The sequence below is a fragment of the Saimiri boliviensis genome, chromosome 3 (genome assembly GCF_048565385.1).
Source record: "Saimiri boliviensis isolate mSaiBol1 chromosome 3, mSaiBol1.pri, whole genome shotgun sequence".
Lineage (NCBI taxonomy): Eukaryota > Metazoa > Chordata > Mammalia > Primates > Cebidae > Saimiri > Saimiri boliviensis.
Genome location: NC_133451.1, coordinates 76,235,136 through 76,262,962, shown reverse-complemented (window position 1 = coordinate 76,262,962; position 27,827 = coordinate 76,235,136). Strand labels below are relative to the sequence as shown.

The window sequence follows — 27,827 nt, the reverse complement described above, 5'->3', positions numbered from 1 at the left end:
AAAAACATTAGCTGGGCATGGTGGTGTGTGCCAATAGTTCCAGCTACTTGAGAGGCTGAGATGGGAGGATCACTCAAGTACAAGAGGTTGAGGTTGTAGTGAGCAGTGATTGAGCAACTGCACTCCAGCCTGGGTGACAGAGTGATTTAAGAAAAGCCATGGGTAGGCCAGGCGTGGTGGCTCACACCTGTAATCCCAGCACTTTGGGAGGCCAAAGCAGGTGGGTCATGAGGTCAGGAGTTCGAGACCAGCCTAGCCAACATGGTGAAACCCCATCTCTACTAAAAATACAAAAATAAGCTGGGTATTTCGGCAGGCCCCTGTAGTCCAAGCTGCTCAGGAGGCTGATGCAGGAGAATCCCTTGAACCCCAGAGGCGGAGGTTGCGGTGAGCCGAGATGGCGCCACTGCACTCCAGCCTGGGCGACAGACAGAGTGAGACTCCTTCTCAAAAAAAAAAAAAAAGGAAAGAAAGAAAAGCTATGGTTTAGAATTAGCATTTCCTCTTAATGCCCTTTCTACTTCATAAGTGACTTACATGCTATAATTTAGTAAAAAGAACAAAGAATATTTATTTGTTACATGTACTGAAGAAAAGGATGAATACCAGATCTAAAACTGAGGCTTGAAAGTTAAAAAATATTCCAAAAGCAGTACATTAATTATCATTTAATCAATCTATATTTTACTCTGCATAATTCTCACTTAATTTGATATCCCTTTTTTTTTTTTTTTTTTTTTTTTTTTTAAAATAAGAGACAGGGTTTCACCATGCTGGTCAGGCTGATCTCAAACTCCTGACCTCAGGTAATCCACCTGCCTAGACCTCCCAAAGTGCCAGGATAACAGGTGTGAGCCACCATGCCCAGCCGATATCCATTTTTTTCGTAAAATTTTAACTAAACTATACATTATCTCTTTTAACTATTCTTAACACCTATGCATAACAGACTGATATGAGCATATTAAATTATTTTAACAAATCATTTTATTTGTTTTTATTTAAACACTTAAACTACATTTACCATAATTGTATTAAGACATCCCTTTGAAGAACAGTTCCTTGCTAAATTTCCCAATAGTAACCAACCTCAAGTTATCAAGCAAAGATAACTGTTTATTTAAACATAAATTACTACGTGTTTACCTGCTGATGCTAAGATGGTACAGTGCAAAGCATGTTTTAAGGCCTCTAGTCTTTCACTTTCATGGACTATTGTCTTGTAAGAGAGCTCATTGTACCTTTGTGCAGCTTCAATGAATTTTCTTCTATAATCAAGAACACGTGCATAGCATACCTACAGAGGGAAAATGTTTCAATTAAGGGAAAAATTAAAAAGAGTAAAAAAAAAACAGAAAGAATTTCTAATATTTAAGAGCATCTATCGGATGTTCTGGAACATCTTAGTATATCACAATTTCTCCAATACAAAATTAATTCCAAATCAACTCAGCTGTTACCTTATAATGTATCTGTAACTGTTCATTGGTTGATTCATTCTGAAGCAATGATGCTCGATTTATGTAAGCCTCCGCCTGGACTGGATCATCATCCTCCAGATATAGCCTAGCAATCTTCAAGTAAGTCTCCAGTTTATAATCTACATTGTACTGTCTAGGATGTAACAGAAAAACTCATAATGAGTCAACATTTTGTCAAGAAAATTTTAGGAATAATAGAAGATATGCTGTTTTTGCCTCATATATATTCTGGTACCATAAGGGAATCAAACTTTTTACTGCATTACACAAAAACTAAAAAGTAAGTTTTCTTGAATTTTTATCATTGATCCCATTATATCTTAGCTGCTTTTAATCCTCAGATAATCTTACCAGCTAAAGCTCTTACAAGAACAACTTCCCAGTTTAGGGGTATATTATATATGACTAGTGAGACAACCTTCCTAGAAAACAATTTGGAAATATGCTCTCCAACCATCTGTTGAATCCTTTAAAACGCATATACCCTTAACCCACTATACATTTATCTTTAGAAAATAAATCCTAAGGCCAGGCATGGTGGCTCATGCCCATAATCCCAGCAATTTGGGAGATCTAGGCAGGTGGATCACCTGAGGTCAGGAGTTTGAGAGACCAGCCTGACCAACATGGTGAAACCCCATCTCTACTAAAAATACGAAAAATTAGCCAGGCATGATGGCACACACTTGTAATCCCAGCTACTCAGGAGGTTGAAACAGGAGAATCCCTTGAACCCAGGAGGCGGAGGTTGCAGTGAGCCAATATCATCCCATTGCACTCCAGCCTGGGGGACAGAGCGAGACTTCGTCTCAAAAAAAAAAAAAAATCAAGAAAAGAAAACCTAAAAAGACAGCCAGGGATGTCCACACATATGCATCTAAAATGATATTCATTTGTAAAGTTATTTATAAATATCTATGCTAGGAAAAAAATGGAAATCACCCATTATGACATTATTGGTGATCAATTTATCGTGCAGAAAAATGGTAGAATACTATATAATTATAATCATTATTAGAATAGCCACCATATTTTTGCTAAGTAAAAAAACTAGATAAAACAGTATGTAAAAAACTATTAAAATATATTTCTATACACATATATCAAAATAGTAACAGCAATTATCTGTGGGTAGTGAGATAAGTGGTTTTCATTTTCTCCTTCATCTCCGTGGTCACATTTTATGCCAGAAATACATAACTGAAGATCTCACATAATTCAAAACTCATATAATTCAAGATTAATCCTAATAGAAAAATTCTATTTATCTGTAAAAGTGGTGCCACCATGTGGCAAGAACACAGAGTTTATAATTCACTTGGCCCCAGCTTTGAAAATAATTCTATACTTTATTGATTTGGGAGGGAAGGAAATGGGAGGAGAAATTTATGCAACTTTGTTTTGCATATATTAATATTCTGTATTTTTTTCCATTCACAATTCAAATTTACATTGCTATGTATAACACTATTCTCGAATTTACAATTTTTTGCCGTGTTAACTGTTACGTCAATTACTTTCATAATCAGAATGAATGATTTTTTTAAAGAAAAAGTTTCCATTTATTCAAAGTCTACATTTAGTCACTTTAACTTGTTTAGAAAACCAATGACATTTTTATCTCTTTGGTATCCTCATAGATAAGCTAGAGTACTATTAAAATGATAGTTATAGGCCGGGCGCGGTGGCTCAAGCCTGTAATCCCAGCACTTTGGGAGGCCGAGGCGGGTGGATCACGAGGTCGAGAGATCAAGACCATCCTGGTCAACATGATGAAACCCCGTCTCTACTAAAAATACAAAAAACTAGCTGGGCGTGGTGGTGCGTGCCTGTAATCCCAGCTACTCAGGAGGCTGAGGCAGGAGAATTGCCTGAACCCAGGAGGCGGAGGTTGCGGTGAGCCGAGATCGCGCCATTGCACTCCAGCCTGGGTAACAAGAGCGAAACTCCGTCTCAAAAAAAAAAAAAAAAAAAAAAAATGATAGTTATGACCACTGGAAAAAAACAATATCTAATTTTATATTTATTTCAACTACCACTGAAAATAATCAATTGCCCTGTGCTAGGGAGAAAATATAAGATCAAAGCAATCAAGAAAACCCTTCAAACTACCAAATTATTAAGGGGACCCTGAAATGCAAAATTCAACATCTACATATGAAGGCTTTTTTTTTTTTTTAAACAAACTGGCTGCTTTTTCAAGGAGCATCATTACCTAGTAATTTCATAAATAATGCACAAAAGGCAAGATGTCTGAAGCAGTGTCTGCCTCACTATTGCAAATGTTAATGAAGATCAAAAAAAGAATCCCTCCTTCACAGGTGAAGTAGACAGTAAAGGAGTAGAGAGGCAGCTGAAGATATTTTTAAGCCCTTCACAGTTGGTGCCATTTTATACTTGCCAACTCGAGGAAGTGTTTTCAATACAATAACCAACAGTCTCACACCTTTCATCCTTCTCATACAATATACTTAGGAGAAACGTTTCATAAAGAACTATAAATTCTTTTTTAAAAAATTATACACATCAAGAGGTAAGACTAGTTGGGTAAGAGTTATAAACCATCATTTTTTTTTTTTTTTTTTTTGAGATGGAATCTCACTCTGCCACCCAGACTGTAGTGCAGTGGCACCATGTCAGCTCACTGCAACCTCCGTCTCCTGGGTTCAAGCAATTCTCCTGCCTCAGCCTCCCAATTAGCTGGGGTTACAGGTGCTCACCACCACAAACAGCTAATTTTTTAAATACTTTTAATAGAGATGGGATTTCACCATGTTGGTCAGGCTGGTCTCGAACTCCTGACCTCAGGTGATCTGCCCACCTCAGCTTCCCAAGTGCTGAGATTATAGGCATGAGCCACCACACCTGGCCCCATCTTTTTTTTTTTTTTTTTGGGGTCACCCAGGCTGGGGTGCAATGACGTGGTCTTGGCTTACTGCGACCTTCACCTCTTTGATTAAAACGATTCTTGTGCGTTAGCCTCCTCAGTAGCTGGGATTACACGCACACGCCACCACATCCAGGTAATTTTTGTATTTTTAGTAGAAACAAGGTTTCATCATGTTGGCCAGGCTGGTCTCACTTCAGGCGATGTGCCCACCTCGGCCTCCCAAAGGAGGGATTACGGGCATGAGCCACCATGCCCTGCCATCTTAATATTTTTCAATTGTTTTTCCACCTCACTTTCTCTAGCATCTCAAGCCCAACAATCCTTGAACCCACTGTGCCCTCCAAACCACTTTTCCCTTACATGTCACTGCCTTTCCCCATAAAGGCCTCACTGCCCTCTTTACCTAGCCTAACTCCTGTGGTCACTCATTTTAATTGCTTATAATCACTGAATTGTACAGGCACTCATCTCCCTTGTCCCTCTTGGGAAGAAAATCCTAACTGTGGTTAAATCTAATTGTTTGCTTACTCCTTTCCTGCAAACAATCAGATTGTAACTGAACTGTTAACTATGTAGCTGAACTGTGATAGGAAAAAGCATCAAATCAAATTTTGTTATAGAGATGAGGGTCTCAGTGTGTTGCCCAGTGTAGGCTCAAATTTCTGGGCTCAAGGGATCCTCCTACCTCAGCCTCTCAAGTAGCCGGGAATACAAGCATGAAGCCACTGTGCCCAGCGTGACTGATCCAATTTTAATCATTATGACCTTCAAACAAGCCCTTAATGCTGCCAAGTTTACATGCTGAGTCCATTCACTGTCCCACTCTCTTAAGGGGATTACTTTTCACATTATTGTCTCTCCTCAACCTCATACTCCACCCCCATCCACCCTTCCAGCTGATGTCTCTCATTTCAACTTCATTAGGTATATTAGAGCAAGGCTGGGCATGGTGGCTCACACCTGTAATCCCAGCATTTTAAGAGGCCAAGGCAGATGGATTGCTTGAGCCCCAGAGTTTGAGACCAGCCTGGGCAACACAGTGAAACTCCACCTCTACTAAAAATACAATAAATGGCCAGGCACGATGGCTCAAGCCTGTAATCCCAGCACTTTGGGAGGCCGAGGCGAGTGGATCATGAGGTCAAGAGATCGAGACCATCCTGGCCAACATTGTGAAACCCCATCTCTACTAAAAATACAAAAAATTAGCTGGGCATGGTGGCACGTGCCTGTAATCCCAGCTACTCAGGAGGCTGAGGCAGGAGAATTGCCCGAATCCAGGAGGCAGAGGTTGCGGTGAGCCGAGATCACACCATTGCACTGCAGCCTGGGTTAACAAGAGCAAAACTCCATCTCAAAAATAAATAAATAAATAAATAAATAAATATTAAATAATGACAGACTACTTAATAAAAAAATAGCAATAAATTAGCTGGGCATAGTGGCATGCACCTAGAGTCCCAACTACTTGGGAGGCTACGAGATGGACGTTGCAGTGAGCTGAGATCATGCCACTGCACTACAGCTTCGTTGACAGAGCCAGACCCTCTCTCAAAACCAAACATCCAACAGAAAAAGAATATTGAAGCAATGCATTGAAAGAGTACTTGAAAAAACTCCACCACTATATCACTAATATATCTACCAATATTTTTATTGTCACCACTAAGAACAGCAGTACTATTGGCATCCAGCAAGCAGAGGACTGGTGCTGCTAAAATATCCTGCAATACACAGGACAGCCTCCACAACAAAGTTTTTAGCTGAAAATGCCAGTAAAGCTGAGGCTGAGAAACTCTGCCACAGATGAACTACCCTTCTCCTATCTAAAGCCTATCCCTGTGCTAGATTCCTTCCTCTCGTCTACTCCTGCAAGAATCCTCTCCCCAATTCCCCTATAACAAATTTTTGCTTTCTGTTGGATCATAAAGGAAAAAGTAATTAGCCTAACGTCTGCTGTCATCTTCTACCCTATTTTTTTGCTACCTTTTCTAAAAACTCCCCCACAAGGCTACCCATACTCACTCTCCAATTCTTCTCTTCTCATTCTCTCTTAAACCATGTAATCAGACTTTCCATCATTTCACAAAAATCAGCTCTTGTTAAGGTTATCAGTGGCCTCTACACTATTAATGCCAATAGTTAACCCATACTCCTTAACTTACTTGACCTATCAACACCATAGCTCATCACCTGCTCCTTGATACATTTTCCTCATTTGGCTTCTAGGACACTACTCTCCACACTATTCTGATTTCCTTCTTACCTCAATGGATAATCCCTACTGGCTACATGTTTCCCCAGCCCCTGACCTCTTTTTTTTTTTGAAACAGAGTCTCTCTCTCTTGCCAGGCTGGAGCGCAGTGGCACAATCTCAGCTCACTGCAACCTCCACCTCCCAGTTCAAGAGATTCTTCTGCCTCAGCCTCCTGAGTAGCTGTAACTACAGTTGCACACCACCACATCCAGATAATTTTTGTATTTTTAGTAGACACGGAATTCCACCATGTTGGCCAGGATGGTCTCAATCTCTTGACCTTGTGATCCGCCCGCCTCAGCTTCCCAAAGCGCTGAGATTACAGGCGTGCTTCAGCACAAGTGGCCGGCCCCTGACCTCTTAACATTGAAGTGCTCCAGGCCTCAGTACTCATTCCTTTTGTTTATCTATATTCCCTCCTTTAGTCATCTCACCCAATCTAATGGCTTTAAATTCCATCTATATGTCAATGACTCCCAAATATGTGTATCTAGCCCAGATATCTCTTCCAATCTCCAGACTAATATATTCAACTCCTTACTACATATTTCCACTTGGATAACAGATGTCCAAAATGAAACTCTTGATATTCCCTATAAACCTATTCTGCCCCACTCCATCTTTCCAATTGCTCAGGTCAAAAATCAGGACTTATCTTGACTCTTTTGCACACTCTACATACAAGCCATCAGGAAATCTTCACTCTACCTTAAAAAATATATCTAGATTCAACACTTCTCACAACGTACACCTTATCTGTGGTACTATATAAGCCTTTTATTTAAAAGACAGGGTCTTACTTTGTGACCCAGGCAGGAGTATAGTAGTACAATCACGGCCCACTGCAGCCTCAAATTACCGGGTTCACACAATCCTCTTGCCTCAGCTTCCCAAGTACCTGGGAGTACAGATGTATATCACTAGGCCCAGCTAATTTTTTTTTTTAATTTTTTGGTAAGGATGGAGAGGGGTCTCACAATGTTGCCCAGGCTGTTTCAAACTCCTGGGTTCAAGCAATCCTCCCACCTTAGCCTCCCAAGTAGCTAGGACTACAGGCATGTACCACTGCACCCAGTCTCATAAGCCTAACTAATATCCCTACTTCTATCACTGCTTGCCTACAGTTTATTCTCAACCCAGTAGTGAGAGTAATTATTTAAAACAGAGGTCAGATCATTTCACTGTTCTGTTCACAAGTCTCCAGTGGCTCTCCCTCATTTCACTTAGTGGAAAGCCAAATTCCTTACAATGGCTTATAAAACTCTACATAACCTGGCCCCCAGTGCTCGCTCTCTCTCATCCCTCATCTCTTGCTCTTTTGCTCACTCTACTCTATCCACACTGTCCTCCTTGCTCTTACTAAGAAAATACTTCAAGCTTGCTCCCATCTTAGGGCCTTTGCACTAGCCATCTCCTCTAAGAGTATCTAGTGATGATATTCAGTCAGGCATAGTGACTCACACCTGTAATCCCAGAACTTTGAGATGCTAAGGTGGCAGATCCCTTGAGGTCAGGAGTTTAAGACCAGCCTGCCTAACCTGGCAAAACCTTGTCTCTAGTAAAAATACAAAAACTAGCCAGGCATGGTGGCACGCACCTGTAGTCCCAGCTACTTGGGAGGCTGAGGCAGGAGAATCACTTGAACCTGGGAAGCAGAGGTTGCAGTGAGCTGAGATCACACCACTGCACTCTAGCCTGGGCAACAGAGCAAGACTCCATCTCAACCAAAAAAAAAAAAAAAAAAGTATCTAGTGATATAGTGATATTCTTCCCTCAGATCCTCGTAGCTACTCCCTTACCTCCTTCAAGTATTTGATAAAGTGACATTAGAACCACTCTACCACCCCAATCACCCTATTTAAATATACATACAACTGTCCTACTGTCCTTACTTTGCCCTTTTCTCCACAGCACTTATCACCTTCTAACATACTAAGTTATCTAATTATCTGTTTTCTGTACTAGAATGTAAGAAAAAATATGTGAGCAATCATATACATCCTATATATAGTCATCCAATATCCACTATTTACTATACTTTTGTCCTGTTTCCAAAGGAATTCCCACCAACACTTGGGCTGCATTTCTCCAGTCTTCTTCTTTCTCATATATGGACGCAAGATGCTGTCTTATGGAAGCAACCTGGAATAACAGGTATACATGTCAAACTATTGCAACTGACATTAGTAACTAATTAAAATAAATATGAAAGTTATTCTCTATCATGGCAATTCAACATACTAAGCTGCCAAGCAAATAGTAAAAGTTTATCTAGACCATTCAAGTTTTCCTATGAATTTTGAATTTACAGAATATCAAAGTAGTGAACTGAAACAACACATTCTGCAATGTGGATTATAGCAAAATATTGTAGTTTAAATGTTAAATTTAGTTTGTATGTTCCTTGTGTACACAATACTGAAGTTTTCCTGTGTTTTCAGCCTAAATACCAATTTTACTGATTTTAAAAAATTGTCTAGAGAGCAATATTTGGTTCACAAAATCAAATTTTAATTTACAAGCAAATGTCAGCTGGAGTTGTAACATCCTAATATTTATCTGATTTTGCATCATAAAATGCTGTTTGGGACACTGTTTTGTCAAAAATGAAATTGTATGATTATCTCCTTTAAGAATTTAATATCGCTGGGCGCGGTGGCTCGCCTGTAATCCCAGCACTTTGGGAGGCTGAGGTGGGTGGATCACGAGGTCAAGAGATCGAGACCATTCTGGTCAACATGGTGAAACCCCGTCTCTACTAAAAATACAAAAAAAATTAGCTGGGCATGGTGGCGCACGCCTGTAGTCCCAGCTACTCGGGAGGCTGAGGCAGGAGAATTGCTTGAACCCAGGAGGCGGAGGTTGCGGTGAGCCGAGATCGCGCCATTGCACTCCAGCCTGGGTAACAAGAGCGAAACTCCCATCTCAAAAAAAAAAAAAAGAATTTAATAATATCAAATTCTCAAAATAACCACTGTTACCTCAAGTTAAAAAACCACTGCTCTAGATTTTTACCTGCTCCTCAAATGAAATGACTCTAGGCTGGATCTTTTCCAAGGTGAAGTGATAGATTTCTTTGGCTGTGCTATCAGGCAGGTTAGGGAGATGTGTGCAAAAATCAGTCAGCAACTGCCTCGAGATCACAAGACTGACATTCTCATTCACCACTTGTTAAAAAAAAAAAAAAGAGAGAGATAAGAAAACATGAGCTACTTATAAACTGTCATAAAGCAATCAATCTTTACTTAAAATTAACACTAACAACAATCTATATTAGTGCAGCCTTCAATGCATTATTCAAGGATTTCCATACCCCTATCATTTTATATTACATCATCAGTTTTCCATATGCTAAATTCACTGATTACATATAACTACACAAAAACAGTAAACACAGGCCATGCATGGTGGTGCATGCCTGTAATCCCAGCACTTTGGGAGTCCAAGGTTGGCAGATCACAAGGTCAAGAGATCAAGACCATCCTGGCCAACATGGTGAAATCCCATTTCTACTAAAAATACAAAAATTTGCCAGGCATGGTGGCACACACCTGTAGTCCCAGCTACTCGGGAGGCTGAGGCAGGAGAATCGCTTGAACCTGGGAGGTGGCGGCTGCAGTGAGTCGAGATTGCGCCACTGTACACCAGCCTGGTGACAAAGCAAGACTTCATCTCAAAAAAATTAAAATTTAAAAAAAAAAAAGTTAAAAAACTTTTTTTTGAGCCACCACACCCAGTCAAAATAACATAACTTTTCTAAAAAACAGAAATAGCTGAAAAAAGTTTTAACAGTTGAGAATTTTGTCTTCTTTAATTTTCTACAAAGTAAAGGCATAAAAACACCTATATTTTTATGTGTTTATAATCCCACCTTGTTCCAAAAAAGAGTTTAAAAAGAAAACAGTGAAATAATTTTCACGAAATTTATGCAAAGCAAATGCTGCCAGAACAGTAATTGCCACTTATACTTTCCCAATAAAAACAATAAATAAGAACTTCAGGTTGGGCACGGTGGCTCATGCCTGTAATCCCAGCACTTTGGGAGGCCGAGGTGGGCAGATCACAAGGTCAGGAGTTGGCGACCAGCCTGACCAACATGGTGAAACCTGTCTCTACTAAAAATACAAAAATAAGCCAGGCATGGTGGTGCACACCTATAATCCCAGCTACTCAGGAAGCTGAAACAGTAGAATTGCTTGAACTCAGGAGGTGGAGGCTGCAGTGAGCCAAACTGAACTCCAGCCTGGACAACAGAGACTTTGTCTCAAAGTAAAATAAAAAGAAAGAAAAAAAAAAAAAAAAAATATATATATATATATATATATATATACACACACACATAAACTCTATCAAGACAGCAAAAGAAAAAGAAATAAAAGAACTTCAGTCAGCACTAGATGTATTATTTATAAACATTTACAAGGTGTAGATTAAGCACTGGAGCAACACTGCTTCTATCACTACGAACTATATGGCTTCAGACAAGAAACTTAACTCTCTGTGCTTCCGTTTCCTTATCTGTAAACTGAGGATATCACCTATTTCATAAGGTTGTTGTGAAGCTTAAATGTAATAATATACACAAAGCACTTTAAACAATACCTGGTACATGGCACTCAACAAATGTTACTATTATAACTATTACTACCATTTTAAATGCATCATTCTTGTGAACCATTGCTTAAATTACTCAGCTCTTAAAACATCAGTTACTGTGAAAATAAGTGATTCAAAAACTGTTCAGTTGATGAACATTATTTTAACAACAGACTGCTTTTCTTGGTGACTCACTGGATTCAAAGTTTATACAAAGATCCAAGTGTGTGTGTGTGTGTGTGTGTGTGTGTGTACTTTTTTTTTTTTTTTTTTTTTTTTTGAGACAGTGTTACTGTTACCCCAGCTGGAGCTGATGCAATCTCAGCTCACTTCAGTCTTGACCTCTGGGGCTCAAGCGATCTTCCCATCTCAGCCTCTCATGTAGTTTGGACTACAGTCATGTCTACCATGCCAGGGTAATTTTTGTAATTTTTTTGTAGAGACGAGGTTTCTCCACATTGCCCAGGCTGATTTTAAACTCCTGAGCTCAAGAGATCCCTTGGTTGGGTGCCGTAACTCACACCTGTAATTTCAAAGTGCTGGGATTACAGGCATGAGTCGCCGTGCCCAGCCAAGGTCAAAGTTTATAAAAAGCACTATTCTCTACTACTGCAGTGCAATGTTCTCAATAAACCACTCCTAAGTTTTTCTGAAACCATTGCTATTTATCTCACACTGGAGGCCAGGATTCCTTAAGCATTAACCTTTTCAGCTTTAAGGCAGTAACTTTTTAAGGCAGTAATTTTTTAAGGCAGTTGTAATTAGTTTATCATATATTAATTGGAATTCACTATTGGGTAATTCTGGATGCAACTGAGAACACTGTTTTATTACAGGTGTCATAGCCACTTAAATTTACTGTATAAGCTAGTATTACTCAGGGAAATATAAGCAAGTAAGAGTAGTATATCAGAAAACCTAGTTTCTCATCTGGGCTCTGCCAGCTAAATGTCCTTGAAAAAAAGTCACTTAATCCTAAGACTCCTCTTACAATATATTATACAGGAATATCTGTACCTATACGGTCGAGTCATGGGGTTATTAAGTGGAGCCTATGTGACAGACAATGTGTGTGAAAACACACTGCAAACTGTAAAGCACCATCAATATCATTAATGTTGTGAACTCACTATAAAATCCCAGCCTGAATTTTAAGTAATTTTCAAGATAACTGGATATGTTTGAAGTCAGGTACTGTGGAAAGTGTCCGGAAGAATGAAAATTTATAGTTCCCAATTCAAAAAACATAAACATTAATAACAGCTAATACTTATATAGCATTTATTACATGCCAGGTACTATTCTAAGCACTTTATTATGTATATTAACTCATTTAACCTCCCAATAATTCTACAGAGTATCATATTCCCATTTTAAAGAGGAAAAGGAGGCACAGAGAGCCTAAATAATTTACCCAAGATCACACAGCTCATAAAACAGCATAACAGGACTTGAATCCGAACTATTCTCTTTACTATTATGCTATATTGTCCCTCATCAGCTGTTATAACAATAACCATACAAAACTTTAATTAGGATTGTAATTCTGAAGATAATTCATTGAAAATTAATCAAGTTGTAAACAACTGAAATTCTAAAATCAATCTCAATGCATATTTAACATTGATAATTTGATATAAAACAAGGCTTGAGAAAACTTTAAAGTCCAGCTCAGTATTACAAGGTAAGCATGATTTTCCATTTCACTTACTTGCTTCCACAAAAGCTTTCAAAGCCTCTAGTTGTTCTGCTCCAGATAACTGAATGGCTTTTTCCAGGATCTGACGATACCTACAATGATACCAAATAAAATAATGTTCTGAGGATACTCTATTTTCTAATGTAACCTTTGAGGTTTATTTACTTATTTCTAATGCTAACTTTAATGTGTATTTATTCATTTCTACTTATCCTGGTTTCTTTCACAGTACTATAATTTGTTGTTTTCTTTATAGTACACCACAGATTTTTTTTTTAAGTTTCTATCACAGGAAATATTAAATCTATAATTATAAGGTGCTACTTCATCTAGTTTTCAGTATACTATGCCAGACTTTTTTAAATTTCAAGCTCATCACAAGAAAAGAGTGAATCTATAATTCTGTTACTGAATCTAAGGTGTCACTTTTTCTTGAAGGTTTTAGTTTTGAATTTAAACTATGAAGTCAATTTCCTTTCAAATGCCTTAAAAGATAAGCAGTATTTCCTTCAACTGAGTAATACATAAACACACAAAAATATTATCTGAGATGATCCTATGGACCTAATGTATGTAGGATCACCAACAATAGGATAATGTTGACTAGGCAATGAAACCAAACATTAGAGATTGAATGTCTTAGTCTGTATAAAATAAACTCCACCAAGCTAAATGCACTGATAGAATATCATTTATGATGTCACACAGTACCTATTTATTCTTTATTTGCATTCAGATCTAATAACTATTCTACCTAATATCTGTGACAACACAAGCTCCACGAGGACAGGAATTTTCGTGTTTTGTTCTCTGCTATGTAGACAATATCGCAAACAGTTCTTCACACATCATAGGCACTCAAATATTCAATGGTATTGGTAACGTTTTATTTCTTAATGAGTGGTTAGTACATGAGTGTTACACTATTCTTTGGCTCTTTTGTCTTATAATCATAATTTTTTTTTTTTTCTTCAGATGGAGTCTCGTTCTGTCGTGCAGGCTGGGGTGCAGTGGCACAATCTCAGCTCACTGCAACCTCCGCTTCCCAGGTTCAAGCAATTCTTCTGCCTCATTCTCCTGAGTAGCCAGGACTATAGGTGTGCACCACCATGCCTGGCTAACTTTTGTAGCTTTAGTAGAGACAGGGTTTCCCCATGTTGGCCAGGCTGGTCTCGAACTTCTGACCTCAGGTGGTCTGCCCACCTTGGCCTCCCAGAGTGTTGGAATTACAGGCATGAGCCACTGCACCTGGCCAATCATAATATTTTTTTAAAAGCATTAAATATATTTTACAAACCTAATAGCATTGCAATTATTCAGAAAATCATCTAGAATAGAGTTAAGAAATAAATATACAAAAATACGCCAGGCGTGGTGGCTCACGCCTGTAATCCCAGCACTATGGGAGGCCAAGTCAGGTGGATCATGAGGTCAGGAGATTGAGACCATCCTGGCCAACCTGGTGAAACCTGTCTCTACTAAAATACAAAAAATTAGCTGGGCGTGGTGGTGCATGCCTATAGTCCCAGCTACTTGGGAGACTGAGGCACTGGAATCCCTTCAACCCTGGAGTCAGAGATTTTTAGTGAGCCAAAATGGAGCCACTGAACTCCAGCCTAGAAACAGCAAAACTGTCTTAAAAAAAAGAAAGAAAGAAAGAAAGAAAGAAAGAATTTACAAATATAGGGCCTGAACTCATTCAGATTTATGACTTTTATTTTGTACAGCACATCCTCAAGCTACCATACAGCATTACTGACTTTCAACTCATACAAAATTCTCACAACCTTGGGTTATCTGATTTCTCAAAGTCACAATCAATCAAAATGACTTAAGAAAGCAGATATGGCCGGGCACGGTGGCTCACGCCCGTAATTCCAGCACTTTGGGAGGCCGAGGCGGGCGGCTCACAAGGTCAAGAGATCAAGACCATCCTGGTCAACACGGTGAAACCCTGTCTCTACTAAAAATACAAAAAATCAGCTGGGCATGGTGGCACGTGCCTGTAATCCTAGCTTCTTGGGAGGCTGAGGCAGGAGAATTGCCTGAACCCAGGAAGCGGAGGTTGTGGTAAGCCGAGATCGCACCATTGCACTCCAGCCTGGGTAACAAGAGCGAAACTCCGTCTCAAAAAAAAAAGAAAGCAGGTATACTGATAGAAAAAAAAATAAAAAATTCCAAAAGGATAAATAAATAATCTAAGATAGCAAGGACATATTAAGTTTTTAGAAAATTATATTTTCAATATTGCTAACTTTGAGGGTCCTTCAAAGATAAAATTCAGTTATCTGAAAATTCACTGGAATCTTACCCTCTCTATATATATTTACATATATGTGCATACAAACACACACATATATATACACATATAAAGTAAAATTTTCCATATGTTTATATTTATACATTTACTTTATGGCCCTGGGCATGCTTTCAGATAAGTTATACATTCAATGGTTTGGTTCTAAAAAATTTTTTCATATTTAATTAAATCTAGGTTTATGGCTAAGCTCTTACATTTATATTCTTATAGATCTTTTTTCCTTTTTTTTTTTTTTTTTAAGAGATGGGGTTTTACTATGATGGCCAGGCTGGTCTTGAACTCCTGACCTCAGGTGATCCACCCACCTTGGTCTCCCAAAGTGCTAGGATTACAGGCCTGAGCCACCACACCCGGCCATCCTCATAGATTTTATACTAATAATATTATATTCAAAGATAACAGTGTCTCACTTATATAAATTATATAAATTTGCTAATTAATCTAAGTTGTTTTGCTGTTGGGTTTTTTGTTTCTTTTGGAGACAGGGTCTCGCTCTGTCACCTAGGCTAGAGTGCAGTGACATGATCATAGCTCACTGTAACCTCCAATTCCTGGGTTCAAACAATACTCCTACCTCTGCCTCCCAAGTAGGTAGGACTACAGGCATGTACCACCACTCCTGGTTAACTGTTCTTTTCTTTTTGTAGAGATGGAGTGTCACTACGTTGCCCAAGTTGGTCTCCAACTTCTGGGCTCAAGCAATCCTCCCACCTTGGCCTCCCCAACTGCTGGGATTACAGGTGTGAGCCACTGTGCCTGGCCTAACCTAAGTTTTAATACATAGTTTCATAATTTATCAGTCAACTAATCTATACTGGGAAGAAAAAATGGTAACAAACCAACCTAAAAAGTGATCAAAGTTTTATTCATCAAATTATATAATTTATAGTGGTCTTAGAAATTGCCTACATAAGGCCGGGTGCGGTGGCTCACGCCTGTAATCCCAGCACTTCGGGAGGCCGAGGCGGGTGGATCACGAGGTCAAGAGATCGAGACCAGCCTGGTCAACATGGTGAAACCCCATCTCTACTAAAAATACAAAAAAATTAGCTGGGCATCGTGGCGCGTGCCTGTAATCCCAGCTACTTAGGAGGCTGAGGCAGGAGAATTGCCTGAACCCAGGAGGCGGAGGTTGCAGTGAGCCGAGATCGTGCCATTGCACTCCAGCCTGGGTAACAAGAGCAAAACTCCGTCTCAAAAAAAAAAAAAAAAAAAGAAATTGCCTACATAAATTCCTAATTTTATAGATTAATAAAGTGAGGGCCAGTCGCAGTGGCTCACACCTGTAATCCCAGCACTTTGGGAGGCCAAGGTAGGTAGATCACTTGAGTCCAAGAGTTTGAGACCAGCCTGGGCAACGTAGTAAAACCTTATCTATTCTTTTTTTTTGAGATGGAGTTTTACTCTGTCACCAGGCTGGAGTGCAATGGCGTGATCTCTTGAGCCACCACGCCCGGCCTAAAAAGTTTTTAAATGATGTTAGTCATTGAAGTTCTTATGGCTGAGAAAATAAAGGGGATGATTAAAAATAAAAAGTTGAGGTGATGCGTGGTGGCTCACACCTGCAATCCCAGCACTTTGGGAGGCCAAAGCGGGCGGATCACGAGGTCAGAAGATCAAGAGCATCCTGGCTAACACAGTGAACCCCATCTCTACTAAAACTATAAAAAATTAGCTGGGGGTGGTGGCATGCACCTGTAGTCCCAGCTACTCAGGAGGCTGAGGCAGGAGAATTACTTGAACCCGGAAGGCAGAGGTTGCAGTGAGCCAAGATCGCACCACTGCACTCCAGTCTGGGCAACACAGCAAGACTCCATCTCTAAATAAAAAATAAATAAATAAAAATAAAATGTTAAGTAATATATTAAGTATTAAATTACAATATGGCCAGGCACAGTGGCTCATGTCAGTAATCCCAGCACTTTGGGAGGCTGAAGTGGGCAGATCACGAGGTCAGGAGTCTGAGACCAGCCTGGCCAGCATGGTGAAACCCCATCTCTACTAAAAATACAAAAATCAGCCAGTCATGGTGGCATTCATCTGTAATCCCAGCTACCAGGAGGCTGAGGCACGAGAACAGCCTGAACCTGGTAGGCAGAGGTTGCAGAGAGCTAAGATCCTACCGCTGCACTTCAGCCTGCGTGACAGAGTGAGACTGTCTCAAATATATATATATATATTAAATTACAATAATATAAAAACAAAAGTTACAACAAAACTGAACAATATAAGCAATATGACAAATGAAGAGGTAATATATATATATATATATATATATTTTTTTTTTTTTTTTTTTGAGACGGAGTTTCGCTCTTGTTACCCAGGCTGGAGTGCAATGGCACGACCTCGGCTCACCGCAACCTCCGCCTCCTGGGTTCAGGCAATTCTCCTGCCTCAGCCTCCGGAGTAGCTGGGATTACAGGCACGTGCCACCATGCCCAACTAATTTTTTGCACCTTTAGTAGAGACGGGGTTTCACCATGTTGACCAGGATGGTCTCGATCTCTTGACCTCGTGATCCACCCGCCTCGGCCTCCCAAGCTGGGATTACAGGCTTGAGCCACCGCGCCCGGAGTGAAGAGGTAATATATTAATTCAAAGGAGAGTAAGGCCAGGTGAAGTGGCTCACACCTGTAATCCTAGCACTTTGGGAGGCTGAGGAAGGTGATCACTTGAGGCCAGGAGTTCAAGACCGGCCTGGCCAACATGGAGAAACCCCATCTCCACTAAAAATACAAAAATTAGCCAGGCATGATGGTGCACCCCTGTAAGACCCAGCTACTTGGGAGGCTGAGGCAGAAGAATCATTTAACCTGGGAGGTGGAGGCTGCAGTGAGCCAAGACTGCACCACTGTACTCAGTCAGTGACAGAGTGAGAGTAAAACCAAAGAGAGATTTGTCAAAGAAGGCTTCATAGATAATAATAGCTTTTTATATGAGTGCTCAGTATAAAAGAGAACTATGACTGATAATGAGAATGTGACAAGTATCAAGTATTTTCTTCCTTAAAATTTGGGCTGGGTGCAGTGGCTCACACATGTACTTCCAACAGTTTGGGAGGCTGAGCGGGGCAGACCACAAGGTCAGGAGATCAAGTAGAGACCTGTCTCTACTAAAAATACCAAAAATTAGCCTGGCATGGTGCACACTGCTGTAGTCCCAGCTACTTGGGAGGCTGAAGCAGAAGAATCACTTGAGCTCGGGAGGCGGAGGTTGCAGTGGGCCGAGATGGCACCACTGCACTCCTGCTGGGGGGGACAGAGCAAGACTCCATCTCAAAGAAAAAATCACAATGGGTGGTAAAGGCAGTTATTAATAGACCTTTCACTTACAGTAATGGTGAATTAGATGACTGGACCAATTCTCCCTCAAAAAAAAAAAAAAAAAAAAAGCCAACGTAAAAAGCTGAAAGAAATGAAAAAAAAATTAACTGCATAAAATCCTAAAAAGAAAGAGAAAACAGGGAGAAGAGGTAGAGTGGCACTTCTTGTAGGGAGGAGAAGGTGGGCTCACTGCAAATCTGCTGGAAGCACTGAGAAGCAAGCTGGCAGACTAACAGAGCTGAACAAATGGGAATGGAAATTCCATATCTGCCAAAGGAGTAAACACACACTTTGGAAGTAAGGTTACAAATTTTATTCCAAGACCACCTAGATAAACCAAAAAAATTCTGAAGCCTTGGTTCTACACTGTTAGCACCCTCAGGTAATGAAATTTCTCTCTAGAATCAACAAAAGCAACAGACAATAGCAACAACCAATGACTTCAGGTATTACCCGGAGTTATTAGAAAGACCAAGATAAAATTTTTATTTTTGAGACGGAGTCTTGCTCTGTCACCCAGACTAGAGTGCAGTGGCACGATCTTGCCTCACTGCAACCTCTGCCTCCCCAGTTGAAGCAATTCTCCTGCCTCAGCCTTCTGAGTAGCTAGGATTACAGGCGCACTCCACCATGCCAATTTTTTTTTTTTTTTGCATTTTTAATAGAGATGGGGTTTTGCCATATTGACTAGGCTGGTCTCGAACTCCTGACCTCATGATCTGCCCGCCTTGGCCTCCCAAAGTGCTGGGATTAAAGGCATGAGCCACCGTGCCCCACCCCAAAATACAATTATGTTTACTATGTTCGCAGAGATAAAGACAAGCTTTAAAGTTTCAAAAACAAACCGGGAGCCATAAAAAGTATCACTGGAAAAAAAAAAAAAAAACACCAGAATTTACAGAGCTAAAAAATACTATAACCAAACTTTTAGAAACTCAGTGGAGTACTTAACAGCAGATCAGACACAGTTGAAGAAGTGATCAACTAAAAGGTAGGTCTGAAGAACTAATCCAGAATAAAGCACTGAATTAAGACAGAGTAAGGAACCTAGAGGTTACAGTCAGTGGCCTGACAGGGATGTCACTGGGGCCTAGAGGAGAAACAGAATGGGGCAGAGGCAACATTTGAGAGACAAAGGCCAGGCACAGTAGCTCACACCTGTAATCCCAACACTTTTGTAGGCTGAGGCAGGAGAATCCCTTGAGCCCAGGAGTTTGAGACCTGCCTGGGCAACACAGGGAGACCCCATTTCTACCAAAAAAAGAAAAAATGTTTTTAAATTAGCCAGGCATGGTGTCATGTGCCTAGAGTCCCAGCTACTCAGGAGGCTAAGGTGAGAAAATTGCTTGAGCCAGTCATGTTAAGGCTGCAGTGAGCAGAGATTCCTCCACTGCAGTCAAGCCAGGACAACTGAGCAAGATCTTTTCCCTAAAATAAAGGGATGTAACTGAAGACATCTTAGGACTGATGAAACAATTTAATCCACTGATTCAGGAAACCCAGTGAAGCTTAACCAGGATAATGTGACAGAGTACGTAAAAATATGGCCACAATAATTTCACTCCCAGTACCCATGTCCCTTTACAAGAGGACTGTGTAGCTCTTCATATCAAAAGGTAGAGTTTACTTCCCTACCCCCTTGAATCTAGGGTTGTTTGACCAATAGAACGTGGTAGAAATGAAGTACCAGTTCTGAGCCTGGACTTGAAGAGGCCTTGTATGTATTTGTCTTTTGGAACCCTGCTGTTGTCACATGAACAGGCCCAGGGTAACTTATTGGCTAATGAGATATGTAACCCAGTCAGCTATATTGTCCCAGCCAACAAGCCAGCCAATCCACAGAAGCAGAGCTGCCTACCTGGCCTGGCCGGCAGCTACCTAGACCCATGTGGGAGCCCATGTGGAACCAAGACCATGTGGAGTAGAAAAGAACCATACAGCTGGGCCCAATCCAAACTACCAACCTACAGAATTATGAGCTAAATAAATGACTGTTGTTTTAAGCCCTAAGTTTTGGGCTTTATTTCACAGCAAAGGGTAACTGACATAGAGAAGTAAAAACAAATCCACAGATACACCATAATGAGGCTGCACAAAATTAAAGACAAAAATCTTAAAAACAGGTAAATGCTAATATAATTTTTAGAAGAGAGAAATCATTGGATGAGGTTGATCTTTAAATATTCTAAGTATTTCAACTTAGTAACAGTAGGAAGAAAGGCATTCTAGGCAAAACAGTAGGAAAACGGACAGTCTACGCTATCTGAAGTGTAGCCAATTTTTTTTTGGTGAAAATAATGTAAGTCCAGAAAGGTAGATGTGTTTGTTTAAGAGTTAAGGGCTTAGGCCGGGCGCGGTGGCTCAAGCCTGTAATCCCAGCACTTTGGGAGGCCGAGGCGGGTGGATCACGAGGTCAAGAGATCGAGACCAACCTGGTCAACATGGTGAAACCCCGTCTCTACTAAAAATACAAAAAAATAGCTGGGCATGGTGGCGCCTACCTGTAATCCCAGCTACTCGGGAGGCTGAGGCAGGAGAATTGCCTGAACCCAGGAGGCGGAGGTTGCGGTGAGCCGAGATCGTGCCATTGCACTCCAGCCTGGGTAACAAGAGCGAAACTCCGTCTCAAAAAAAAAAAAAAAAAAGAGTTAAGGGCTTGTAGGCAAGCAGACGTGGGCTGTTTTCTAGGTTCACCACTAGCTGTGTGACCTCAGAGCAAGGTAATTCAACTTGGTACTTGGGGGTTTTTTTTGTTTGCCTTTTTTTTGAGACAGAGTCTCACTCTGTCACCAGGCTGGAGTGCAGTAGCATACCACAGCTCACTGCAACCTCTGCCTCCCAAGTTCAAGCAATTCTCCCGCCACAGCCTCCTGAGTAGCTGGGATTACAGGCATCTGCCACCAAGCTTGGCTAAGTTTGTATTTTTTTTAGTAGAGACAGGGTATCTCCATGTTGGTCAGGCTGATCTTGAACTCCCAACCTCAGGTGATCCGCCCACCTGGGCCTTCCAAAGTGCTGGGATTACAGGTGTGAGCATCATGCCCAGCTGCTTTTCTCTTATTATAATATAAATAATACCACCTATTCCTACTTGTTAAGGATTTTTAAATGTAAGTAATGTGCTTCGAACAGTCAAACTCCAGATGTTATCAACTTTTACTCTAGAGATGAAAACCACTAAAACTCTTGTTTGGGACAACAAATTGAGAATCAGAATCAGAGTTATCTGATTCTCTATCCTCAAAGGCTCCTTCCAATATAGTCTTTCCTCCATTGTGACTCTCCTGTTCTAAAGCTTTATGTGAGATAAAAAACACAATGCATAATAGGAACAAAAACAGCCAATAAAATGGGTGAAAATGCTTTTTCTCTGGCTGATTTCTTATATAAACTTTAGACAGCTGTGTTACTTCATAATTATGGGAAAGCACTTCTAATTGAGTTTTTAACAAGAAAAACGAGCATAGTCTGGTAGGTTTAAAACGAGCATTTTAGAGTAGATGAACCTAGGTTCAAATACAAGTTCTGCCCCTTTCTAGCTATTCATTAATTCAACCACATTTATTGAACAACTACTGTTATAGATATCCCAATTGCTGGGAACACCCAGTATCGATGTTTTAGAAACCAGTATACTCCATTATTCTTTAATATGGAATCCTTTGCTACTCAGCTTCTAAAGAAAACCAAAAACCTTCATTAAAAAGTACATATAGGCCGGGCATGGTGGCTCAAGCCTGTAATCCCAGCACTTTGGGAGGCCGAGGCAGGTGGATCATGAGGTAAAGAGATCAAGACCATTGTGGTCAACATAGTGAAACCCCGTCTCTACCAAAAATACAAAAAATTAGCTGGGCATGGTGGCACGTGCCTGTAATCCCAGCTACTCAGGAGGCTGAGGCAGGAGCATTGCTTGAACCCAAGAGGTGGAGGTTGCGGTGAGCCGAGATCGTGCCATTGCACTCCAGCCTGGGTAACAAAAGTGAAACTCCGTCTCAAAAAAAAAAAAAAAAAAAGTACATATAAGAAGAAATAAAGTTGCCAGGCGCGGTGGCTCAAGCCTGTAATCCCAGCACTTTGGGAGGCCGAGGCGGGTGGATCACGAGGTCGAAAGATCAAGACCATCCTGGTCAACATGGTGAAACCCCATCTCTACTAAAAATACAATAACACTAGCTGGGCGTGGTGGCGCATGCCTGTAATCCCAGCTACTTAGGAGGCTGAGGCAGGAGAATTGCCTGAGACCAGGAGGCAGAGGTTGCGGTGAGCCCAGATCGCGCCATTGCACTCCAGCCTGGGTAACAAGAGCGAAACTCCGTCTCAAAAAAAAAAAGAAAAGAAGAAATAAAGTTAAAAAAAAAACACTAATACATACATTTCAAGGGTATTTCTCTTAAAGCACATAGCTGGTAGAACTGATGCTGTTATAAGGATAAATATCCTGATACATTCTTGCCCGGATAGAAACTGCAGGCAAGGCCAAGACTTCTCAAAAAGCAGCTCTGAAGAAGTTACTGGCTAACAGTGCACTGGCTACCAGTTATCAAGCACATTATTTCACTTAATCTTCACAATAACACCATGTGATAGACTGCTACAGAAATGGCCTCCAATTAATCCTGTCTCCTTCTGTCCAGGCTCCTTTGCAATGTAACTTTGCCACTAAAGAGGTAGTAGTAGGCTCCATTTCCCCTCCGCTTGAATCTGAGCTGGATTTCTGATTTACTTTGACCAGTACTAGAGAACTGACGTGAGACTTCCTAGGCTATCCTTAAGAGGTCTTGTGATTTTCCCTCTCATAGCCACATAAGAGAGCCCAAGCTAAACTACTGAATGAAAGACTATATGCAGAGAGAGAGAGATCTAGTCAAAAGCAAGATATACATGTGAGTCCAGCCCCAGGTGAGGTGCCAGCTGACTATATCTGCATGAATGAGCCCAGCAAAGCTGCCCAGTCCATCCATAGAATCCTGATAGATCATAGTTGTTTTACAATGGTAAGTTTTTGGTTTGTTACAAAGCAATAGATAACTGAAGCACCCTATAAGTACTACTGTTATCTCCAATTCAGACCTGAAAAAGTAAATACTTAAGTTTCAGAATTCTGCAAATACTTGAAAAGCTCTATTTCTTCTGGTAACTAATGGACTTATTTTTCTTTTACAAAATAAAAAGTAAAGGAAGCATGGGAAAAAATATCAGCTGGTTTTACTTTCACCCATATCTATAAAAATTACAAGCAAAAAGGATTGGGCCATGAAGACATATTTAACTTATTTCCAACCCATACAACAAGTGAATATGTATTATACTGACAGCTTAATAATAGTAACTACAACAATCTTATGGTACTTTCTTCTATACGTCAGGTGCTGTTCTAGGTGACATTAAGTGTGGTAAGTATATATGCACATACATACTCATCTTATATTCAGATAAACTCAGACAAGAATAAGTCCTATTATTAGCTTCATTTTCCTGAGTGGGAAAATGCAGCATAAAATAGTTAAGCCCAAAATATACAGCTGAATTTCCCACTGATAAAAGCAAATTACATTGACCACTAGAGAAAAGGCAGCCCAGCCTACTTAAAACAGTCAGAATTTCAACGACCAGGTTAGAGCAAGTGTATCCCATTAACATAGATCAAAGTTATTTCAGCTGTGAGGATGTAGCTATTAAGATCAACTTGAGAGACATACTTTATTTACTTATTTATTTCTTTATTTATGGAGATGGAGTCTCACTATGTTGCCCAGGCTGGTCTGTAACTCCTGGCTTCAAATGATCCTCCCACCTTAGCCTCTCAAAGTGTTGAGATTACAGGCGTGAGCCACCGCATCCAGTCTAGAGAGGCATACTTTTAAACAGAAAGCAGGTTCGTTACAAAAGAGCAGTGCTGTGACATCTACAAAGAGAAAAGGAACAATATCCATCTACCTACCTATGCTTAATTAACACTGTTGAACAACTGCTTGCAGAACAGACACATGTCACACATTTTAACTTGGAGTGGACGTAAGCATTCTATATAAATTTCGACAAAATTCAGATTCCTGCAAACGTCACTACTCTAGACATCCTGACCCACGATATGAGTACATTCCGACTATGTGCCTTCAGAGTTGCTGGCGGAGAAAATACCCGAAACACAAGAACCCACAGAAGATGTTCTGAGTGGTCTGGACGACGTGACAGCGGCCATACCTCCTCAGCCTCCGCCGGCCCCAAGAAGCCATCTCCCCGAGAAACGCAGCATCAAGGCCCCAGAATATAAATTTTTCTGAATCAAAAAAGGAGGAGGAAGGTCCAAAGAGAGACCGGATTCGGTGTGAGGCCGGCCAGCGATGGGAAGAGGTATCAGGGAGGGCTAAGGCCAGGGTAGCAGTCGTCTTTCAGACCGCTCTTCCAAAATCCTAAGGGACCAGAGGGATTCTATCAAGAACTGAACAAGCTAACAGTCACTCCAAGTCTATGGCCTCGAGCTTTCTGCTTCTCCCAACATCTGCTTCCCTAGCCGATCTCAGGCCCGCCCCCTTCGTCGTCAGGCCGGCTCCTAGCTTCATGCCTGAGAGCCGTGGTCAACCTAAAGAGATTAAGGCTGTTGCTTTCTTTCCCCACCTCTGCAGTCTCATGCTCCTGGGAAATACTCACTTGCCCGCCAGATCTTTATGAGAACCGCTCGAATTCATGAGCTGGGCCAAATCCTGCCGCACGGCTGCCGCCATCTTTCTCCCAGCTCAGCGGTGGATGCCGGGCCTCTCGCAGGCAAAAAGAAAGCGAGTGTGGTCCTCCAGAGTTCAGCCAGAGGGAACCTGAGATGCTACCGAGTAGCGTCTGTGTGGGCCAGAGCGCCGAGTGTGGGAGCCTGAGCTAGCTCCGCCCCCAGGGTTGAGTAACGCCGAACTCCACTCCTCAGGTCTGAGGGCCGCCCAGGCCGCTCCTACAGGCTCTGGCGCTCACGCTCAGACTTTGGATTGGCTGATGAACTCCAGGAGTGAGTCACTGGTGTAACTCCAGTAAGTTCCCGGTACATAAAACGACTGCATTTTCGCAAAGTTCCGTGTCTACGTCTGTGATTTACCGTCCCTCGGTCTTTCAGGCATCGCTTAAACTGGCTGTGGTAAAGAACGAGTTTTGTTTCCAATTAGCCACAGACGATACTTTTTAGAAATACAATTAAAAAGTCCCCATTCCTCTTCCCACTCCGTGCACTTTATCATGGTTGATCACATATTCCAGTTTGTCCAGTACGAGGCCATTTTCCCTCTGTTGTCCTGGAGTAATGATTAATAATATCTCCCTTTCATTCTAGAAACCGCTCAACTTCAATGGAAGATTATATGGTCGTCTGCATTTATGTTATTACATTCAATACTCATGTATCCTTGTAGAATTTCTGCAAATACAAATATTAATAAATGCAATTTTTTTTGAGGTGTAGCCTCACCCTGTCGCCCAGGCTGGAGTGCAGGGCGCGATCTCGGCTCACCGCAACCTCCGCCTCCCGGGTTCAAGCGATTGTCCTGACTCAGCCTCCTGAGTAGCTGGATTACAGGCGCGCACCACCACGCCTGGGTAATTATTGTATTTTTCGTAGAGACGAGGTTTCATCATGTTGGTCAGGCTGGTCTCGAACCCCTGACCTTGTGATGCCCCCGCGTCGGCCTCCCAAAATTCGGGGATTGTAATCCGCGCCTGACCAATAAATGTAAATTTTTACCTCTGCTTTCTTTCACAAAAGTAACACACCATATGATTGTTCTACCTTTGTTTGTTTGTTTACTTTTGCACTTTTCCTGGTACTATGGTTTGAAATATTTGTCTTCTCCAAAACTTATGTTGAGGGCCAAGCGCAGTGGCTTACACCTATAATCCCAGCACTTCGGGAAGCTGAGGCTGGTGGATCACCTGAGGTCAGGAGTTCAAGATCAGCCTGGCCAACATGGTGAAACTCTGTCTCTACCAAAAATATAAAAATTAAGCCCGGGTGCAGTGACTCATGCCTGTAATCCGAGAACTTTGGGAGGCTGAAGCGGCAGATCACGAGGTCAGGAGATCGAGACCATCCTGGCCAACATGTTGAAACCCCGTCTCTACTAAAAATACAAAAATTAGCTGGGTGTGGTGGTGCGCACCTGTAGTCCCAGCTACTCAGGAGACTGAGGCAGAACAATTGCTTGAACCTGGGAGGCAGAGGTTGCAGTGAGCTGAGATTGTGCCCTGCACTCTAGCCTGGGCAACAAAGGAGACTCTATCTCAAAAAAAAAAAAGAAAGAAAGAAATGTAGCTGGGTGTAGTGGCCAGGGCCTGTAATCCCAGCTACTTGGGAGGCTGAGGCAGGAGAATCACTTGAACCTGGGACATGAAGGTTGCAGTGAGCTGAGATAGTGCCATTGCTCTTCCAGCCTGGCTACAAAAGCAAAACTCTGTCTCAAAAACGAAAACAAACAAAACTCATGTTGAAACTTAATCCTTAATGTGGCAGGTAGTTGAGAGGTAGTTAAATAGGTGATTGGATCATGAGGGTAGAACCCTGAAGAGTTGATCCATTCATGGTTATCATGGTAGAGAATGTGTGACTTTATGAGAAGAGGAAGAGACCTGAACTAGCATGTTCAGAAGGTCACTCCCTTGCCATGTGACACCCTGTGCTGCATCTGAACTCTAGCAAGTCTCCACTAGCAAGAAGGGTCTCACTAGATGTGGCCTCTTGACCTTAGACTTCTTGGCCTTCATAACTGTAAGAAATCAATTCCTTTTCTTTATAAATTACCCAGTTTCAGGTATTCTAGTATAAGCAACAGAAAACAGACTAAGACAGCTGGATATCTTACCATATAAGTCCAGTCTTTCAAGGTCACTCTTTTTAGAGCTAGAGAATATTAGATAGTGAGGGTATGCCTTAGTTTATTTAATCCTTATAGGACACAAGTTATTTTATTTTATTTTATTTTTTTGAGACGGAGTTTCGCTCTTGTTACCCAGGCTGGAGTGCAATGGCGCGATCTCGGCTCACCACAACCTCCGCCTCCTTAGTTCAGGCAATTCTCCTGCCTCAGCCCCCTGAGTAGCTGGGATTACAGGCACTCACCACCATGCCCAGCTAATTTTTTTTTTTTTTTGTATTTTTTTTTTAGTAGAGATTGGGTTTCACCATGTTGACCAGGATGGTCTTGATCTCTTGACATCGTGATCCACCTGCCTCGGCCTCCCAAAGTGCTAGGATTACAGGCTTGAGCCACCGCGCCCGGCCCCACA

The 27,827-nt window shown here is 41.2% G+C and overlaps 1 protein-coding gene across 1 annotated transcript in view; it reads right to left on the bottom strand.

Annotated features, from left to right (window-relative positions):
• Positions 1-25,425, bottom strand: part of COPS4 (COP9 signalosome subunit 4) — a 47,968-nt gene extending 22,543 nt beyond the window's left edge. Inside the window, exons 1-6 of the mRNA XM_039468400.2 lie at positions 25,221-25,425; positions 12,936-13,015; positions 9,644-9,795; positions 8,667-8,770; positions 1,461-1,614; positions 1,147-1,297 (exon numbers count right to left, since the gene is read on the bottom strand). Coding sequence (XP_039324334.1) covers positions 1,147-1,297; positions 1,461-1,614; positions 8,667-8,770; positions 9,644-9,795; positions 12,936-13,015; positions 25,221-25,294 — 715 coding nt within the window. The 5' untranslated portion in view covers positions 25,295-25,425. The remainder of the gene's footprint in view (positions 1-1,146; positions 1,298-1,460; positions 1,615-8,666; positions 8,771-9,643; positions 9,796-12,935; positions 13,016-25,220) is intronic.
• Between the last annotated feature and the right edge of the window lie 2,402 nt (positions 25,426-27,827).